This window comes from Neofelis nebulosa, chromosome 7 (assembly GCF_028018385.1).
Source record: "Neofelis nebulosa isolate mNeoNeb1 chromosome 7, mNeoNeb1.pri, whole genome shotgun sequence".
NCBI classification, from domain to species: domain Eukaryota; kingdom Metazoa; phylum Chordata; class Mammalia; order Carnivora; family Felidae; genus Neofelis; species Neofelis nebulosa.
Genome location: NC_080788.1, coordinates 37,067,913 through 37,085,458, shown reverse-complemented (window position 1 = coordinate 37,085,458; position 17,546 = coordinate 37,067,913). Strand labels below are relative to the sequence as shown.

The 17,546-nt window shown below is 51.6% G+C and overlaps 1 protein-coding gene and 2 long non-coding RNA genes across 6 annotated transcripts in view; 1 reads left to right on the top strand and 2 right to left on the bottom strand.

Annotated features, from left to right (window-relative positions):
* NOX5 (NADPH oxidase 5) overlaps positions 1 to 17,546 on the top strand; it is a 71,371-nt gene that overhangs the window by 33,906 nt on the left and 19,919 nt on the right. For 3 of the 4 annotated variants that reach the window (XM_058737251.1, XM_058737250.1, XM_058737249.1), the window contains one exon: positions 1,024 to 1,819. In XM_058737251.1, the coding sequence (XP_058593234.1) occupies positions 1,024 to 1,155 (132 nt within the window). In that variant the 3' untranslated portion in view covers positions 1,156 to 1,819. Of the gene's footprint in view, positions 1 to 1,023; positions 1,820 to 11,212; positions 11,328 to 17,546 lie in introns of those variants that run through there. The other variant, XR_009264017.1, reaches the window with a different exon arrangement.
* Positions 6,562 to 9,110, bottom strand: LOC131516356 (uncharacterized). Its single transcript, XR_009264020.1, has 3 exons — positions 8,468 to 9,110; positions 7,345 to 7,508; positions 6,562 to 6,782 (listed from the first exon to the last, which is right to left on the bottom strand). It is a non-coding gene; the product is annotated as an uncharacterized LOC131516356 (long non-coding RNA).
* Positions 11,323 to 16,298, bottom strand: LOC131516355 (uncharacterized). The gene is made up of 3 exons (XR_009264019.1): positions 16,035 to 16,298; positions 14,305 to 14,482; positions 11,323 to 11,743 (listed from the first exon to the last, which is right to left on the bottom strand). It is a non-coding gene; the product is annotated as an uncharacterized LOC131516355 (long non-coding RNA).

Here is a 17,546-nt window from a genome sequence, read left to right as displayed (position 1 = left end):
GCGAGGGCCCCACAGCCTGCAGGGCCCAGTGGGGCTGAGAGCCTAAGACAGTGGCTGGGAGATTAGGGCCGGGAAGCTAGGGACCAAGCATGAGGCCAGCATTCAGAGTCTAACCGGGATCCAGAACCAGAAAGGGAGGCAGGGGACCTACGTTCTGGTGCCATCACTAGCTTACCTTGTCGTATTATTGGCCTCACTTACCCCATCTGTTCAGAGACGTTAGCCTATATGACCTCCTAGGCCTCCCCCAGCCCTAACTCCCTATGAAGGAAGGCTCAGAAGGCCTGAGAAGACAAGGGTCTTGGGGAAGTAGCACCATGTCTTCTTATTGTTTCTGGTACAAATGGAAAAGACTGAGACCCAAAGGCACAGAAATTTACAGTCTTTCTATTTGATTTCTCAGATTGGTTTTCAGATCATTTTTCCTGCTGAGTACTTCCCAATCAGGTGCAGAGTTTGCATGAGGTGCCAGAAGGGACTGCTTTTCAAAGTGCTGGAGACAATTGTCCCCAGTGAGGGAGCAGGACGCTGCCGGTGCTTGGCCACCAAAGAGGACTTTCAGCAGTGGCCTCCTTAAGCAGAATGTGGGGTGGGGAAGGGTCCTCACTGGGGGAAAAGCTGGACTTTAAGAAAGAGACATGTCAATGGAGGCATGTGACCAGGGGAGGACTAGTGTGAGGTCTGAGCAGTTGGGGTTCAGCGTGCTCTGGGGTTGCCCTCCAGCTCTGCAGTCCTCCCACGGGCACGCTCTGGGAGTGGAAGAACTGGGTCGTTCCGGCCCAGCCCCTTCCTGGGGTCTGGGTCAGGCTGGGGGGTGAGCCAATGGCCCCCAAATTAATGGCTGCACGTTGGACTCTGCTCTGAAGCCACGTGGCTGTGCCTTGGATTTCCTCGTGGGGACAGAAGGCCATCCCGCCCCCCCCCCCCCCCCCGATTATGTTGTCAGCTCCAGGTGGGTGGGTACCTGAGCAGGTCCACAGGCCTACTCCCCCTCCCTCTCTCCTAACCCCGTGTGGGCTCCAGGTGTTCCAGAAAGTGGCTGCTGAGAAGAAGGGCAAGGTGCAGGTCTTCTTCTGTGGCTCCCCAGCTCTGGCCAAGGTGCTCAAGGGCCATTGTGAGCACTTCAGCTTCAGATTCTTCCAAGAGAACTTCTAGCCTCACCTCTGCCAAACCCACCCCGCCAGCCGATTTGATCACATTGCTTCTGTGCCCCACAGGGGCCAGCCTCAGAGGGCCTGCCTAGTCCTGCTCCACACCCGGCACAGGAGGGCCCAGGGGCAGATGGACTTCCTTCAGGACCCAAGGGACAGGGCAGTGGCCTGCGCGGGGGCCGCTGTGCATTCTGGGATTGCTGAGAAACTGATCAGACCCAAGGCGCCGCGGAGCGGGGTGCAGAGGGCGCTTGCCAGGCGACCGCTCCTCCCAAAGTCCTCGGAGGAAGCCTTCCCCTACAACAGTGGTCCCAGACCTGCCTAATCAGCACAGTCATTCAGGATTCTATCCCAACATTTTCTTATGAAAAATTTCAAACATACAGACAGCTAAACGGATCGTACAGTGAACGGGGTTACCCACTTGCTGGATTCCTCCGTTAACATGCGGCTGTATTTGCTTTACTGCATATTATCCGTCTGCCCCGTTCTGTCTCCACCCATCAATGCATCTTGTCTTTCGGATGCACTTCAAAGCACGCTTTGCTGCTCAGAGGAGCTTTCTTTCCACGCAGACTCCTGGGCCCCACTCCCAGAAATTCTGATTGCGAAGTTCTGGGGATGAGACCTGGAAGGCATATTTTATTACAAATCCATTCATTCCCTTAGGAAGAGATAAGCAGCTTATTTCCACTTCTCTCTAGGTCACTGTCTCCCCATCTGTGTCCCTTTGCCGTCCCCCGCCTTTCTCTCCCTGCCTCTCTCTACCTCTCCCCTGCGTGTGTCCCTCCGTGTCCCTCCCTTGCTCCACATGTCAGTTTCTCCCTTCTCTCCATGCATGGAGTCATTAGAGAAATAGGAAGGTGACAGTCTGGGGCGGGGGGCGGGGGGGTGGGGACATGGCAAGGCTGTGTGCCTGGACACTGGGCAGGTGGCTCCCAGAAGCTCAGTTCAGACATGGCCCAATGGTGTAGCCCTGGGAGCCCCTCTGAGTCGGATTCTTCATCTGAAAAATGGCGCTCCCGGTCACAGTTGCTGTGAGAGTAAGAGGAGACATCACCATCCGTGCCGTCCGTACTCAGGACACGTGTCTTCCCTCCCTGCCCATCTCTTTATCTCGGCATCTTCTCGTGGCCCCTTCTGTCACTGTGTGGCCAGAGTACCTGGCAGAAACAGCAAATGCCAAAGTTCTCCTAGAAGACACTTTGTGGAAGGGAGGCCCTGGGCTGAGGGCAAGGGAGGGTGGGCTGGCCTCACCTCCTCGGATCTGAGCTGTTTTCCGCCTGCCCCGCACAGCAAGCCCCCATGAACCCCACAGTTCCTGGGAGTCCTCCATGTTGCAGCCTGCCCTTCTAGTTCTCTCCCTTCCGTGACAGCCTAAAACCCTCCTCCCCAAAGCTGCCTTCCAGGGGTCCGGCACGTTCCCATGGAAAGTGCTTTTCTTTCGTGTGGGTCGGAAGACCCCGAGGGAGAACAGATAAAGGAGCTGGGTGACACCCGTGACGATGACACCCCTTATAAAGGTCTGGGCATCCAGGGAGGGAGCTGGGACACAGGCAAGGGGAGGGGGTGTGCAGCAGCTGAGGGGAGAGGACGATGGAGGCATCACGTGGGTGACAAGGAAACAAAGCGGGTGGGAAAAGTTCTCTTCACAAAGCAGCCACGAGAGAAGGGGATGGTGGCTGAAGGAATTGAAGGGCCCACTGGGGGAGAGGGCAGTATGCTCCGTGAGGACTGAGGCAGTCGGGAGGTGAGGGGCATGACCCCGGAAGCAGGAGGCAGGAGGCGCAAGAGGAAGAGGAGGAGAGGAGGAGGGACCAAGCACCTGCAGGGAAGGAAGGCAACCGCATTGGGAGGGAAGGTGGGGAGGAGGGGAGCCTCACTGAGCCCCTCTCTGGCTGGGAGCCCGCACAGCTGGGAGACCTGGTGTTGGGGGCCCCTCCACATGGGGCCAGGTTTAATTTCCAACACGCTTGGGGTACACACGCAGCTCACACGGAGAAACTCGGATCTGGAGGAATTGTGTTACCTCACTGAGATGGCAGAGTCTTGGAACCCATTTCCCCCTGCTGGTTTAGGGTTTCCCCCCCAAGTTTCATCAAACTTGCGAAGGCTTGGGGGGAAACAGGCACTATCAGGAGTTAGAAGTTAACTAAGAGGGTGTCCTGACTTGGGGCTGGGGGATGCAATAAGAATGGACCAAAGTCATTTGGAAAATTGGCAGAGCAGAGTCTGTTTAGCATTGTACTTTCCCTTCTCCACTCTTCCATACAAACAGCCAACTGTCCTTTTAGAATTTTCTCTCACGCAGAGGGTGGGGAGCAGGTGGAGGAACTTGCATATAGATTCTAAAATCCAGTAAGGAACTTGCATATAGATTCTAAAATCCAGTAATGACCTGCCACGTGGAGTCCTAAGACTTTCTCTGCAGACATACTCCCGTTACCCACTGGAGGGCGCTGCAGAATCAGAGATCGCGGAGGTTTTGTTTGCCGGGAAGGAGACCGGTTCCGGAGTGGCAGTGAATCAAAGGCCGGCGGAGGCTGCGCCCCACCCCGAAGCTCGGGCTCCAGTCTTCAGACCCAGACTTGGGCAGTTCTGTGAAGTCAGGAGAATTCAGTTTCAGGATCAGAGTTCCTCTAGCTGCCAGCCCCTAACCCCAACACTCGAATGCATACACAGACCCTCCTTCCCCTGCCACACCCCCCCACGTAGCGCTCCCTTCCTGGTCCTTGCTGTCCAGGTTCTGGGCTTCCCACTTTTCCATCTGTAAGTGGAGAGAGCCTGTAGGCCCTGAGGCTCTGCCACCTTCTATCACTGTAGGTGGCGGGATCGATGGGTAGCGTGTCCATCTGGATGTTGCCGGACGTCCAGATGGGGGCCATCCTGCTATCAACAAGAAACGAATGTGTCCATATGGCTGGCTGACTGTTCTCCATAGACACATCTGGGTCTCAGAGGGCTAAGACAGACACACACAAAGAGAACAGAGGGAACACAGGCGAACTGCGGTAAAGGGCGGATTATATATAGGTGTGTGCTGTCCTCCTCCATCAACCTGTGAGCTCCCCAAGGTCAGGCCTGTGGCCCCAGAATCTAGCACAGAGGGAGGGGCAAAAGGCCTACCCCGCATGTCAGCTCCCACAAGGCCAAGGGCTTACTGAACTGGAATTATCCTTGGGAAGAAGGGTCCTCTGCATATAACTGTCATTTGTAGTCTGGGAAACAAAAGCCCACTGAATGAATCACTGTGTCAGGCTCCACGAGGCCACTCTGCACTGAGGACAGCTCTGACAGAGACGGCAGGCGTTTGTGAAGCGATTAGACAGGCCCACCCGGACGAGAGGCACAAGTGCAGTCTATTAATACACCGAGAGCCAACAGGCGCTCACAGGAGGGGACGGTGACACGGGCAATATTGAGAGGTGTCACCAGCCTTGCACACAAAGTCAAGATTAGGGAGGGATTAGAGACACCAGGAGAGACTGGCTTTGGGCAAACAGCTTGGAGACGTGCAGTGAAAGGGCCTCCACCCACCACAGTCAGGACATTGGTTTCCACATTTGCCTCTGTCCCAGTCGGCTGTGTGACCTTGGATAAGCCCTGTGACCTCTCTGAGCTGTCACTTCCTCGTCTATAAAATGGACACAGTAAGGATGAATATATTTTTAAAAATTATTTTGAGAGAGAGAGAGCTGGAGCAGGGGAGAAGGGCAGAGGAAGAGAGAGAATCTCAAGCAGGCTTCAAACTCAGCGCTGAGCCCGACATGGGGCTAAGCCCATGACCCTGGGGTCATGATTTTGACCAGAGCCGAAATCAAGAGTCAGACGCTCAGCTGCCTGAGCCACCTAGGCACCCCAGAATGAATGTGAATATTTTTAAATACTGGTGTATACATAAAATATATTTCTTTAAAATATGCACAAATATATACTTATATGTGTGTGTGTATATATATATATATGTATATATATATATATATACATATATATATATGTATGTATTTGTATCTGCTTTGGGGAGTAGGGATGAGGAACAGGAAGGATTTTCTTTTTTTTATGATTTTTTTTACTTTTTATCTTTTTTTTTTTACTTTTTATCTTTTTTTTTTTTTATGTTTTATCTTTTTTAAAAAAACTTTTACCCTCCATAAAGTTTGAAGTTTCTATGATAAATGTCTGTAGGTTTTACTCTTTTTTTTTTTTAATTTTTTTTTTAACGTTTTATTTATTTTTGAGACAGGGAGACACAGAGCATGAACAGGGGAGGGTCAGAGAGAGGGAGACACAGAATCTGAAACAGGCTCCAGGCTCTGAGCCGTCAGCACAGAGCCTGATGCGGGGCTCGAACTCACGGATCATGAGATCATGACCTGAGCTGAAGTCGACCGCTTAACCGACTGAGCCACCCAGGCGCCCCTATTCTTTCATTTTTTATAAAAGAATATTAAGTAAAAGAAAAAAGAACAACTTCATGTAACCCAAAATACCCCGTGTATGCGTGGGGAGCAGGGGATACATCAGTAGAAATGTGTCAAAAGAGTTAGGAGACACAGCAAACATTCACAGTGGTCAGCTGTAGAGGAGGCGAAGGAGGACTTTTGCCTTTTTCTCTTTCGTATTTCATGTATTATCCGTGTACGTTTTATATTATGGTATATAAATTTTACATCATACTCCTCAGGAATTGCTTGTGTGGTTGTGCTACTTTTTAAAAAACGTTTTTTCTATGTTTATTTTTGAGAGACAGAGACAGAATGCAAGTGAAGGAGGGGCAGAGAGAGGGGGACATAGGATCTGAAGAGGGCTCTGTGCTGACAGCAGAGCGGGGCTTGAACTCACTGTGAGATCATGACCTGAACTGAAGTCGGATGCTTAACCAACAGAGCCACCCAAGTGCCCCTAACTGGTTTACTTTTTAATCTATGACTTGAGGTTAAGGCCTATATAATCTTTTTTTTTTTTTTTTTTTTTTTTTTTTTTCCCCAAGTGTAAACAAAATGGAGAGATTGGAGTATCGTTAAGATCCCAAAGACCATTAGCTCCCGAATGAAAGTGTCTGGGACATGTCTGGGCAGTGGGACTGGCCCCTCCAGTGGGGGGCGCTCCAGGCCTCTTCTGAAAAGTTAGGCTGCCACAATATGCCAACCTGGGCACCCTAGCCAGGCCCCTTCCGGGCCTGGGGCTGGTCCGCAAAGACTGCAGAGGCCTGGGGCACTCAGGAGAAGTTGCCCGCATGGGGCTGGGCCCAGCAATAGCCCAGCCTCTTGGGCCAGATGTGTGGGGTGGGGATGGGGCACACTGTTTCTGCTAAACAAATACTCATAGTAACCAGCCTTCCTGACAGATTGATGCATCTTTTTATGATCTGTCTTTACAATATGACGACTCCCTCCTTTGAAAAATAAGATTAATTCAGACGAGACATTTATTTTATGGGGAAATCCTTCCCAGGGGGAAAAATACTCAAGCTGAATGGCAGAGATGGCTGGAAGGAGACTTGACTCTCAAGGAAACTTCCAGCCTCCCAACCGTAGCCATGCGGCAAATGGCCCCAAACAGGCTCCCTGATCGTGCCCGCGGACATTTGGGGCCATACTCGAACCATCCCAGTTGTGTGCGTGCAGCCTGCTGGAGAAAACAAAATAAAGAGAAAGAGGCAGTGAGTTTCTGTGTGGCAGAGGAGCAAAGGGCACATTTTTTGGTAAAAGAAAGAAGCTATTTCCTCCCCCCATTGGAGCATCCTCCCCCACCTGTAGACTGAGGCTTCAGAAGAGCTCATCACCCACCCATCTGTGAAGACTGCCTTGCTGGTCCCTCTTGTCACAGAATAAATAGTCTCCTCCATATGCTTGCACGGGACTTACTTCCACTAGACCATGTACCACAGGTGTTGTGCTTACCTGTGTACTAGCCCGCGAACCCCCTGGGGGCAGGAATAGAATCTGTTTGTCTGTCTTTCTGGCGCTTGGCACATGGCAGGTGACCAGTGAAGGTGTTGGTAAGCTGACAGGACCCACTTGAACCCCCATCTCTCCTTCCTACCTTCTTTGCTGCTCCCCTTTGAGGGTGAGAAAACCCCACATTCCCGCAAGCGTGTCAGGAGACCTTGCGTGTGAATAGAGCAGGCGGCTGCCTTCAAGGTGGGGCTTCAGCAGTCCAGAAAGGCCCCTCCCTCCCCCACCTCCCTTACCTCCCACACTGGCTTTTCTCCCAAGGGCAGAGGTCAGGTGTAATAGAGACATCCTAGCGGGAGAGGTGCCGTGGTTGTCTCCGGTGCAGTCAGTGACAGGAGGAGGCGGGGCTCCTGGCCCCTCGCCCCTGTGACTCCTCCTCCTCCTCTTCCTCATTCTTCCTCTGACTCAAAAAAGATGAATGACTTAGGAAGAACAAATGAATCAGAAATAGGGAGAGCAAAAAAAAGAGAGTAATTTTGCCAAGTTATTATTCAAAAGGAGCTCTCTGGGACCCAGAGCGAGAGCAGCCCCATCAATCACCCCGCAGAGCTGCGTGGGCAGTTGGGGGAAGAGGCCGGGCTGTCTGTAGATGGCTCCGCGTGAGTGAGCGGGTGCATGAGTGTGCAGCCAGGCCAGGAGCCTGGAGCCCTCTGCCAGCTATCACAGAGGGAGGGGGGAGGACAGAGGGACACAGAAAGGGGTCAGCTAGCCCCAAGGCCTGGGACAAGGCCCACTGACTTGCTTTTCTCGGCAGACCAGAACCCTTTAGGCTGCACTCTAGGCTGGACCAGCTCTGGGGAAAGGTCCCCTCAGAGCAGAGAGAAGAGAGATGTGGGGGGCAGGCCTCTGGCCTGGAGCCCACTCTCCTCAGCTGCTGGCCCCAGGCCTTTGCTACCCTTCACTGCCTCCTCCCACTGGAAGCGGGACCTAAGTCACTCTCATCTCTGCATCCCAGGGCTGAACCCACTGAATGCTCCTTGAGTGAGTGAATGAATGAATGAATGAACGAATGAAAAAATTATTACAGCACATTGTTTGCTTCTCTTTGTGATTTTTGTTACTTTGCCATGGTTTTTCTGCATAGGTCATCCCTGATTTAAATTGTAATTATAATCTACTCGGGAGCCAAACCTAAATCTGATTTCCCTCTTTGTGAAAGTGCTGCATGTAAGTGGCCTTGAAAAATAAGCATGGATGAAAAGAGGGCAGGAGGCAGGGGCAGACCTCTTGAATGGCATCAGAGCCTCAGTCCGTTTCCCAGGTCCCACTGGGCCATCATCCGGGAGGTTGTTGGCCCCCGAGCTCCCCATTAGAGCACACCATGGTGCCATTAAACAGACGAGTGTGTTGAATTCCTACCATTCTGGGTGCTGGAGTTCAACAGTGGACAGAAGGGTCAAGGTCTCTACTCTCGGTTTCCTCATCTGTAAAATGGGCACAATCATAATAATGGTACCTATTAGATAGGACAATGGTAAGGATTAAATGAGGTAATGTGTGAGAGCTGCTTAAAACAGTCCTCTGCATGTAGTACATTTCAATAACTGTTGGTTGTTTGAGCTGCTGTAACAAAACAGCACGGACTGGGGGCTTATAAACCACATGATTTATTTCTTGCAGTTCTGGAGGCTAGGGGTCCAAGGACAGGGTGCCAGCACCGTTGGGTTCTAGGGAGGACACTCTTCCGGCACTGCTGTCAGGAAGCACCTGTAGTCCTTGTCTTTAGGTCCTTTATGACCTGCCACCTTTGGAGGGCTAATAAACACCCTCCCATCCCAGGGAGGGCCACCAGGCTCCCAGGGGTCAGCAAACACCACTGCCCCACCCCTCCCGTCCTGGGGGGTGCCCTGGCCAGGCCGTGTGGATGCTGGTGCGGCAGACAGCGCCCCTCCCTGCGTCCCGTCCCACACCCAGCAGTCCTGGGCTGTAGGAGGCAGGACAAGATCAGATCATAGCTCCTCTAGCTCATTAGCGGTTCATTGTGAATTCCAGGAATAATGTATGTTCTTTTCTCCCCTGATTGCTTCTGAAACCTCCTGCCTGTTTATCAAATCTGAGCCACACTTTGCAGCCTCTGCCCTTCGGCTCTGTGCTCCTCTTCTCCAGAAGACGAACACAGCAAAATTCTCCTGGGGGTTTCAATTCAGTGTTGAGGACAAGAAGGCCGGTTTCAAATAGCCTGTCCCCATGTCCCCAGATGAGCAGGGAGATGGGGTGGGCTTTAGGAGGCAAGAGGGCCTCAAAAAGAACCTGGCAAGGGGCGCCTGGGTGCCTCAGTCAGTTATGTGTCCGACTCTTGATTTCAGCTCGGGCCCTAATCTCACAGTTCGTGAGTTCGAGCCTTGCGTTGGGCTCTGTGCTGACAATGCAAAGCCTGCTTGGGATCCTCTCTCCCTCTCTCTGCCCCTCCCTCACTTGTGCTCTCTCTATCTCCCTCTCAAAAATAAATAAATAAACAAACAAACAAAAAAGAACCTGGCTGTCCACCCAGGCTAGACTGAGGCTAATCTCCCAGGAAGGAAAACCCCCTCCTCGTGCCCTCTTCCCCCAACAAAACCCTGTCGAATCATCTGAGGCCTGCTGGCTCACCATTTGAAAATCACTCATTCATTCATTCATTCATTCATTCATTCATTCTAGAAGTATTTGTTGAATGCCTGCCTTGTGCCAGGTGACAAGGACAGCAAGTGTGGTCCCAATACAATGAAGCAGATACCAGGGGAGGTCCTCATAAAGTGCTGTGATGGCCAGAGGAGGGAACCAAGGTCAGGGTGGGGTGAGATGAACCCAGGCCTTGGTCCTGAAGGAGGAGTGGGAAACGGGGGTGGAGGGAAGTGGATATTCATGCATACAGGTCCAAGTACGTGCACAGGTTTCCCCGTGGGACTGTGTATCTCGGGGTGGTGGAGGGCGGCGGGGGGGGGGGGGGAGGGGTTGGGGGGGGGAGCTGGCAGAGCAGGAGCGCAGTGGTGGAGCTGGGTCCGCAAGGCCGAGCCGTGAGGAGCCACTCAAAGATTTAGAGCAAGGGCATGCCAGGGTCATGTTAGAAAGACCACTGTCCACATGTGGAAATGAAATGGAGGCAGGAGAGCCAATGCAGGGAGACCAGTTGGGGGAAGAGAACCCGGAGCAAGGTGGAGGCGGGGGATAGATTGGGAAGCAGGTAAGAGGTGGGTGAAAGGGTGAGCGGTGAAGGGTAAAGGGTGGAGGCAAAGCCTTCCCACACCAATGGCATTCAAGGTGAGACACAAAACCCACTCAAACCAGCCCTAGTAAAAGGGAAGTTGATGGTCAGGATGGAACCAGAGAGGATGGACCCAAGTCAGGAGTGAGAGGCCTCAGCTCTCTGCTCCCTTCAGGCCCCATGTGGTATCAGGACCTCTTGCACAGGGGCTGTTGTCTCTGTGTCCCTTACTTTAGAGAGAGAGAGAGAGAGAGAGAGAGAGAGAGAGAAAGAAAGTATCTGAGTGGCTGGGCTCGCCTCCTTGCCGCCAGCCAGGGGATCCGCTGCCTTTGACTCAAGGCCCATGTGTGATCCCCACGGCCGTGGGCAGCGGTGGGAGGGGCCTGTGTGGGATGGGGCGGGGCCTGCGTGGGGTGGGGAGGGGCCTGCTGGGGGTGGGGAGGGGCCTGCGTGTCACAGGACTACCCGTTAAGAGCTGTGAGCAGAATGTGTTCTCCAGGAGGGGTGTGGGCAGGGAGGGCCATGAGGGTGCCTCATGCGATGATGGCCTTTACCTGGACCTCTGTTCGATATCTGTACATTGAGATCCCACCAAAGCCTTTTTATTCTCTCAGGGGCATAGGCTGTTTCATGTGCCTGCCATCTCCAGCTGGTCTGAACATTCCCTGAGGCTGGAGCCTTTCATCCCCCTTCACACGTCCTGAAGAGCGCTCGCCAAAGAGCTCAGTAAACAGCAGTAAATGAGTAAAGCCTTTTTGCTTCATCTGGGATTGTATCTAATGCCACTTTTAACTTGTTTCTCTATTTACTTAAGATTTGACCACAGAGTGTTTACCTTGTGGGTGGCTGCCGACCCCCAAGAGCCACGGGGGGAACAAGACAGCCTGACCCCAATGTTCTTTCCCCCTTTTCTTTTGCAGACTAAACCCCGACTTTGTTCTGGGCAACCCCAGGTGATAAATGACAACCAGATTAACTAGTCATGAAAAATCTGAGGTAGCCGCACGCTGCCCCAGGGTCTCCCCAGTGATGATGGTAAGTAAGAATCTGCTGGGGGTTCCGGGAAAGCTTGTGTCCTTCTGGTAGAGGGAACAGGAATGGCTGGTCACCTCTGTCTCCTGCTATCTGTCTCCACTGAGATTCCTGGACATCCCAAGCCACCTGTTGACCACGAGGCAGAAGCCAATACAAGGGGGGACTGGAGGAGAAAGGTGCCCAGGGTATTCAAGGCAAAGTCAAGCCCCTGCCCTCACAGGAGCTACCTTCTTGCTCCGGAACAGGAAGTTCGCTTTTCTCTGCTCTCTCCCCAGCTCCTACAACAGTGCCTGGCATGGGGTCACCTCTCAGTAGTTCTTTGTGGATTGGGGGAATGTCTTTATCGCTCAGGGCACTGTTCGTTGGGCGCTGTATTCCTCACAGCTAAGCAGGCTCCTAACCGATTCACTCCATGCCTATAAAAATTAATAACAGTGAATACTGAAGTTATCAATGGAGTAAGCTGGGTGGACCCACAAGTTCAGGTGCCACCCTACAATTTGGAAAGACGTGGCGGAGTAAGCCGCCTGGCCCCTGACCCTGTCAGCCCTTCCGTGCCTAGAGCAGGGACCACGTGCCCCTCTCCCTACAACTTGCACTTGGGCCCCTGTTTCCTCAAGGGAAGGGCAGAATCGCTCATTTTCTTAGGAGTTGACGTTTCTTGGGGCTAGCCATCACCTTCTGGCCCTGACTCCCGGAGCCAGGGAGGCAAACAAGACCCAGATCTTCCCAGGTAGGAGAGGTCAAAACCCCACCAAACACAGAGGGGAAGGAAGGGATTTTAAAGTCATTTCCTGCCCTGGCTCCAGCCTCACGTTAGCCCTGAAGTGAGCCATTAACTGTTAATTACCTGTTAATTACCAACCAATTTGCTCTGGTGGCTGCTGCTTCCACAGATTTAAGTCTTCCCCTCCTCTTCAGCCACACGGAGCCCCCTCCCTCAGCTTCACTTCCCGCCCCCACATGCCATCCTGGGAGGAGACCTGTGCACCCCCTGAGCCTCCTCCAGGGGGTGCTGAAGAGTCCCCAAGAGACTGCAGTGGCAAGCTCGAGCATGTGCAGTTCTGCAGCGAAGGATGCTGCCATTCACAAGTTATATTTTTACCAAATGGGATGGAGAAAGTAAAGCTCATGAAATAACCAGCTTTTTCTGAGGCTCCCACAGGCCTAGCTTGGCAAGATCCCCTTTCCGCCCCCCTTATTTTTTTTTTTTAATTTTTATTTATTTTTGAGAGAGAGACAGAGAGACAGAGAGACAGAGCATGAACAGGGGAGGGGCAGAGAGAGAGGGACACACAGAATCCGAAGCTGGCTCCAGGCTCCGAGCTGTCAGCACAGAGCCCAACTCGGGGCTCCAACTCACAGACCGCAAGATCATGACCAGAGCCGAAGTGGGACGCTTAACCAACTGAGCCACCCAGGCTCCCCAGCCCCCTTCTTTTTATACCCAGCTAACACCAGACTTTAAGTTTCTCAGCTCCTCCTCCCCAGGGTCCTAATTTCCCCACCATGCTGCTATCAATGCCTTACCCTTCATTCTCTGAGACATCTTCTCATGTCATCTGCTCTTTCCTTCAATCCCAGCTCAAAACTCCTTTTCTCTAGGAAGTATTCCTGCCTCACCCTCCCAACGCCATCATCAACAGTCCGTGCATCCCGCTTCTAAGCACACCCTTGAGTGTGGATTAATAACAGTCTCAAATCTTCATGCTTGCCCGTGTGCAACCTCCTTGCCCAAACCAAGCTCCCAAGGGCGGTGCCTGTATACCTCTCATAATGAGCGTCCATGGTTTGTCACATAGTGATAACTCCAAGATCCCGCTAACTGCTTCTTTATCTATTGCTGTATATAATACACAGAATTTAATGGCTTAAGACAACCGTTTTATTGTCTCTCGTGAGACTGTGGGGTGATTGGGATCTGCTTGGCAGTTCTGTTGCACACGATGTCGGCTGGGACCGCAGTCATGTGGGGGCTGGACTGGGCTAGAGTATCTGGGTTGGGTCACTCACATGGCTGGTGCCTCAGAGCCGTGGCTGGAGGGCTGGGCTCCGTGGCACACGGGAGTGGCTGGGCCTTTCTCCCACTGTCCGTCTGTCTCTCCCTCTCTCCATATATTCTTAGGGTTTCTCCTTCTCCACGTGTTCTTTCTATATGGTCTCTCCAGCCCAGAGAGACTAAATTTCTTACATATTGGTTCCAGATCTCCCCAAAGCACAAAATTGGGACCTTCTAGGGCTTCTTAAGGCTTAGGCCCAGAACTGCCTCCGCGTCACTTCTGCCACATTTTATTGGTTAGAGCAAATCACAGACCAGCCCACATGGGACGTGGAAGGAGGCCACACCGAGTAAGACTTTTGGGAGGACGGTCTTTGATACGCGCCCCCTGGCAGCATTTGATAGAGGCTGGGGTCTGGTTTTCTAAAGTGCTGAGATTTCTACAAAGACTCTGGTCTCTCTCCCCCACACTGTTTTCATCAAGAAACACCCACCCACACCCACACCCACTCCCCTCCTGGAACACTGCCACCCCAACCTGTAAAAGTGACCAAACCTCTAAGACGGTGAAGTATGTCACCTGCGTTATGAAGGAGGAATTACACACCACCCTTTTTTAGCTGCCTATTTATAAGGTGTCTTAAATATATTATCTGGTTCGATCCTGATTTCTGGCCCTATTTTAGAGCTGAAGAAACAGGCTAAGCCACGTGCCCACAGTGGCAAGCTAGGTCTGCCTAACCCCCAGACTCTTCCGTCATAGCGGAAGGAATGATTAGAGAAAGATGTAATGTTTCTGGTTTCAAGAAACGAGGCCCTGAAAGACCAACGTGCCCAGACTCCCGCGACCAGAATCCTGATTCCCCCACGGAAGAAGGGAAGAGACGAAAAAGAAAGTACTGGGTCTGGCACATAGGAAGCATCAGTAAATCCGAGCCCCACCCCACCTCCCCAAGCCGTATTTCTTCCACAGCTCACTGTCACGGGCCGCAAGAACACAGCGTGCACTCTGAGATGGGCACAGTCGCGGGCACGACGGATTCCCTGTCTGCTCGGGCAGGAGGCTGGTGGGCGAACTAGAAGGGCGCTGTCACTCCACCTCGGCCTTCCCCACTCACGTGACCCACGAGTCATTTACTTTTTGAGCAACCCGTTCCTGGAAAGCAGAGGAGAGCAACAGATTGATGCATTGACTGTGTGGGGCTAAGTGATTTATTTTTAATGTGACTAAACAGGACACACACCTGCCTGTGGAAACGTAATCACATTGAATCATCAGAGACTCAGATGGCCGTTTAGGCAAGGAAGAGACACAGAGGGAGCTGAAGAGACAAGAGAGGGAAGAGCGGGGCGCCTGGGTGGCTCCGTCGGTTGAGCGTCCGACTTCAGCTCAGGTCGTGATCTCACGGTTCGTGGGTTCGAGCCCCGTGTTGGGCTCTGTGCTGCCAGCTCGGAGCCTGGAGCCTGCTTCCGATTCTGTGTCTCCCTCCCTCTCTCTCTGCCCCTCCCCTGCTCGCACTCTGCTTCTGGAAAAATTAATAAACCTTAAAAAAAAAAAGGTAAAGAGAGGGAAGAAGATATTAAAGAAGAGAGGGGAGAGGAGGTCAGGGCCGGCTCCCTAAAAATTACAATTTCGACAGCATCAGCGAAGCCCCTCCTAGCGGGCCAAGGGCCCCCACCTAGCTTCACTGGTGCCCGAAATTTCATAGTTAGACTTTTCACGTCTGTGGTCTAGTCAAGCACAGTATGTCCCCCACTAGAGTGTACGTGTAGCAGGAGAAGTGCATTAAACAATACCAGTCATTCTTATCTCGGTGAGAAAGAATTTATGAGATCTTTTATGAAAGCAGGTTCCCCCTCCCCCCCCCTACCCCAGGGAGATGGGTATTAAAGTCTATGTAAGTTACCAGTGAGGGGACAAAAGGGCACAGAGAGGAAATGGGGGGGGGGGGTTGCTGGAGGCTTTCTTTTATAGCTTTTCTTAATTATTTTTTAAAGTTTGTTTATTTATTTTGAGAGAAAGAAAACACATAAGCGGGGGAGAGGCAGAGAAAAAGAGAGACAGAATCCCAACCAGGCTCTGAGCCATGGCCATCAGCACAACGTGGGGCTTGAACCCCGACCTGGGGCTTGAACTCACGAACTGTGAGATCACGACCTGAGCCAAGATCAAGAGTCGGAGGCTTAACCGACTGAGCCACCCAGGCACCTATATAGCTTTTCTTCATTATAACAGCTGCCTGTACCGAGGCTTTGCTGCCTCCAGGTGCTGTGGTCACAATCCGATGCTCATGTAACTTCATTCGGTCTTTGCAATGGCCCTGGGAGTTGTCCCCACTCTCCAGGTGAAGGGACTGCAGCCCAGCCTGGCTTATTGTCCCTCTTGGCCCTCCACAGGTGAGCTCCGGATACAGCAGTTTCTTGAGGGATTGCCAGCACCACGCACAGAGCCTGGCGCTTAGCGGGCACTCAGGTACATGTCACCACAGACAAGTGGCAGAGATGGGACATGCAGGCGGGCAGTGTAACTCCATTTCTCTCTCATACAAAAGTCTAGGCTGGTAGGAAGTCCTGCGAAGAAGGGCAGTTCCATGAGGGGATCCAGGGATGGGTTCTTTCTACGTGTCACCCCACGATCTGCACAGGGAAGGAAGTATGTCAATAGCTTCCTTTAATTTAAGGGCACGACCCGAAGTTTCACACAATACCTCTCACTGGGCAGGACTTCGTCGCACATCTCCATGTAGCAGCAATGGAGGTTGGGAGGTACATTCTCGAGTTGTGCCAGCTAAAAGTCAGGAGGTCCAGTGCTAAATGGAGAAAGAGAGATGATGGCTATTGGAGGACGATGAACGGTTTCTACCACAAACAGGAATTATCAAGATTCAAAGTGCATATATCACTTGATCCAGTCGTTGAGTTCTAGAAATCTATTCTAAGGATGCCTTCGCATAAGTCCATACAGATCGTGCGTCAGGGCAGAACTGATGGTTTTTTTATTTATTTATTTATTTATTTTTTAACGTTTTTATTTATTTTTGAGACAGAGAGAGACAGAGCATGAACGGGGGAGGGTCAGAGAGAGAGAGGGAGACACACAATCTGAAACAGGCTCCAGGCTCTGAGCGGTCAGCACAGAGCCCGACACGGGGCTCGAACTCACGGACCGTGAGATCATGACCTGAGCGGAAGTCAGCCACTTAACCGACTGAGCCACCCAGGCGCCCCCAGAACTGATGGTTTTAAAATATGTTCACAAATCCTTTGCACTCCTTCCTTCAAAAGTGCTGGACTTAGTGACTGGTTTCTGATGAACAGAATGTGGCAGAAGTGACAACATGTGACTCGTTTGTTGTTGTTTTACAAGGAGAACACCAAACATACTTTATTAGCATAAGAACACAGATGGAACAAGGCGCAGCAAGCAGGAACCTAGGTTAGCCATCAAAGGGTTAGGGTTGCATACAAATATAGCTTTTCTTTCGTGTAGCCTTGGCAATAGCCATTAGGATGTAAAAGAACTTTCTGTGGAAGCAGGTAAGGAAACCAAGGCGCACTCACCAGTGGTACAGAGCACGTGAACAAAAAGACACATGAATGGATTCGACTGGTGAGACGAGTCTGGGACAGAACTGTAAATGTAGTTCAATACTAAGAAGCAAACCCTGGAACTTGGTATTACTTGCAAGATAGCCCCCTCGAGTAGTATGGCACGCTATTCTAGGTGACAAAAACGTGCTAAATAATTTACAAATATAATGGTTGCACAGTACCTTTAAAAAAATTTTTTTTTAATGTTTATTTTTGAGAAAGAGAAAGAGACAGGGCTTGAGCAGGGGAAGGGCAGAGAGAAAGGGAGACACAGAATCTGAAACAGGCTCCAGGCTCCGAGCTGTCAGCACAGAGCCCGATGTGGGGCTTGAACCCACGAGCTGTGAGATCATGACCTGAACCAAAGTCAGACGCTCAACTGACTGAGCCACCCAGGTGCCCCTGTATAGTACCTTTTAAATCTACAATGTGAGTTTCAGATTTTCCATTAGAAGTTAACTGCACTGAAATTCTATAAATTGTACTTAAGCAATTCAGCTATAAGAGTTTACAACAAAGAGATAAATCCAAATTGTTCGTTATAGTTTAACAACAATCACAACATCAGCAACCACTGTAGTTATTGTTGATCTGACCTGGTCGGGCATCTTCTAGTCTCATTTTCTTCA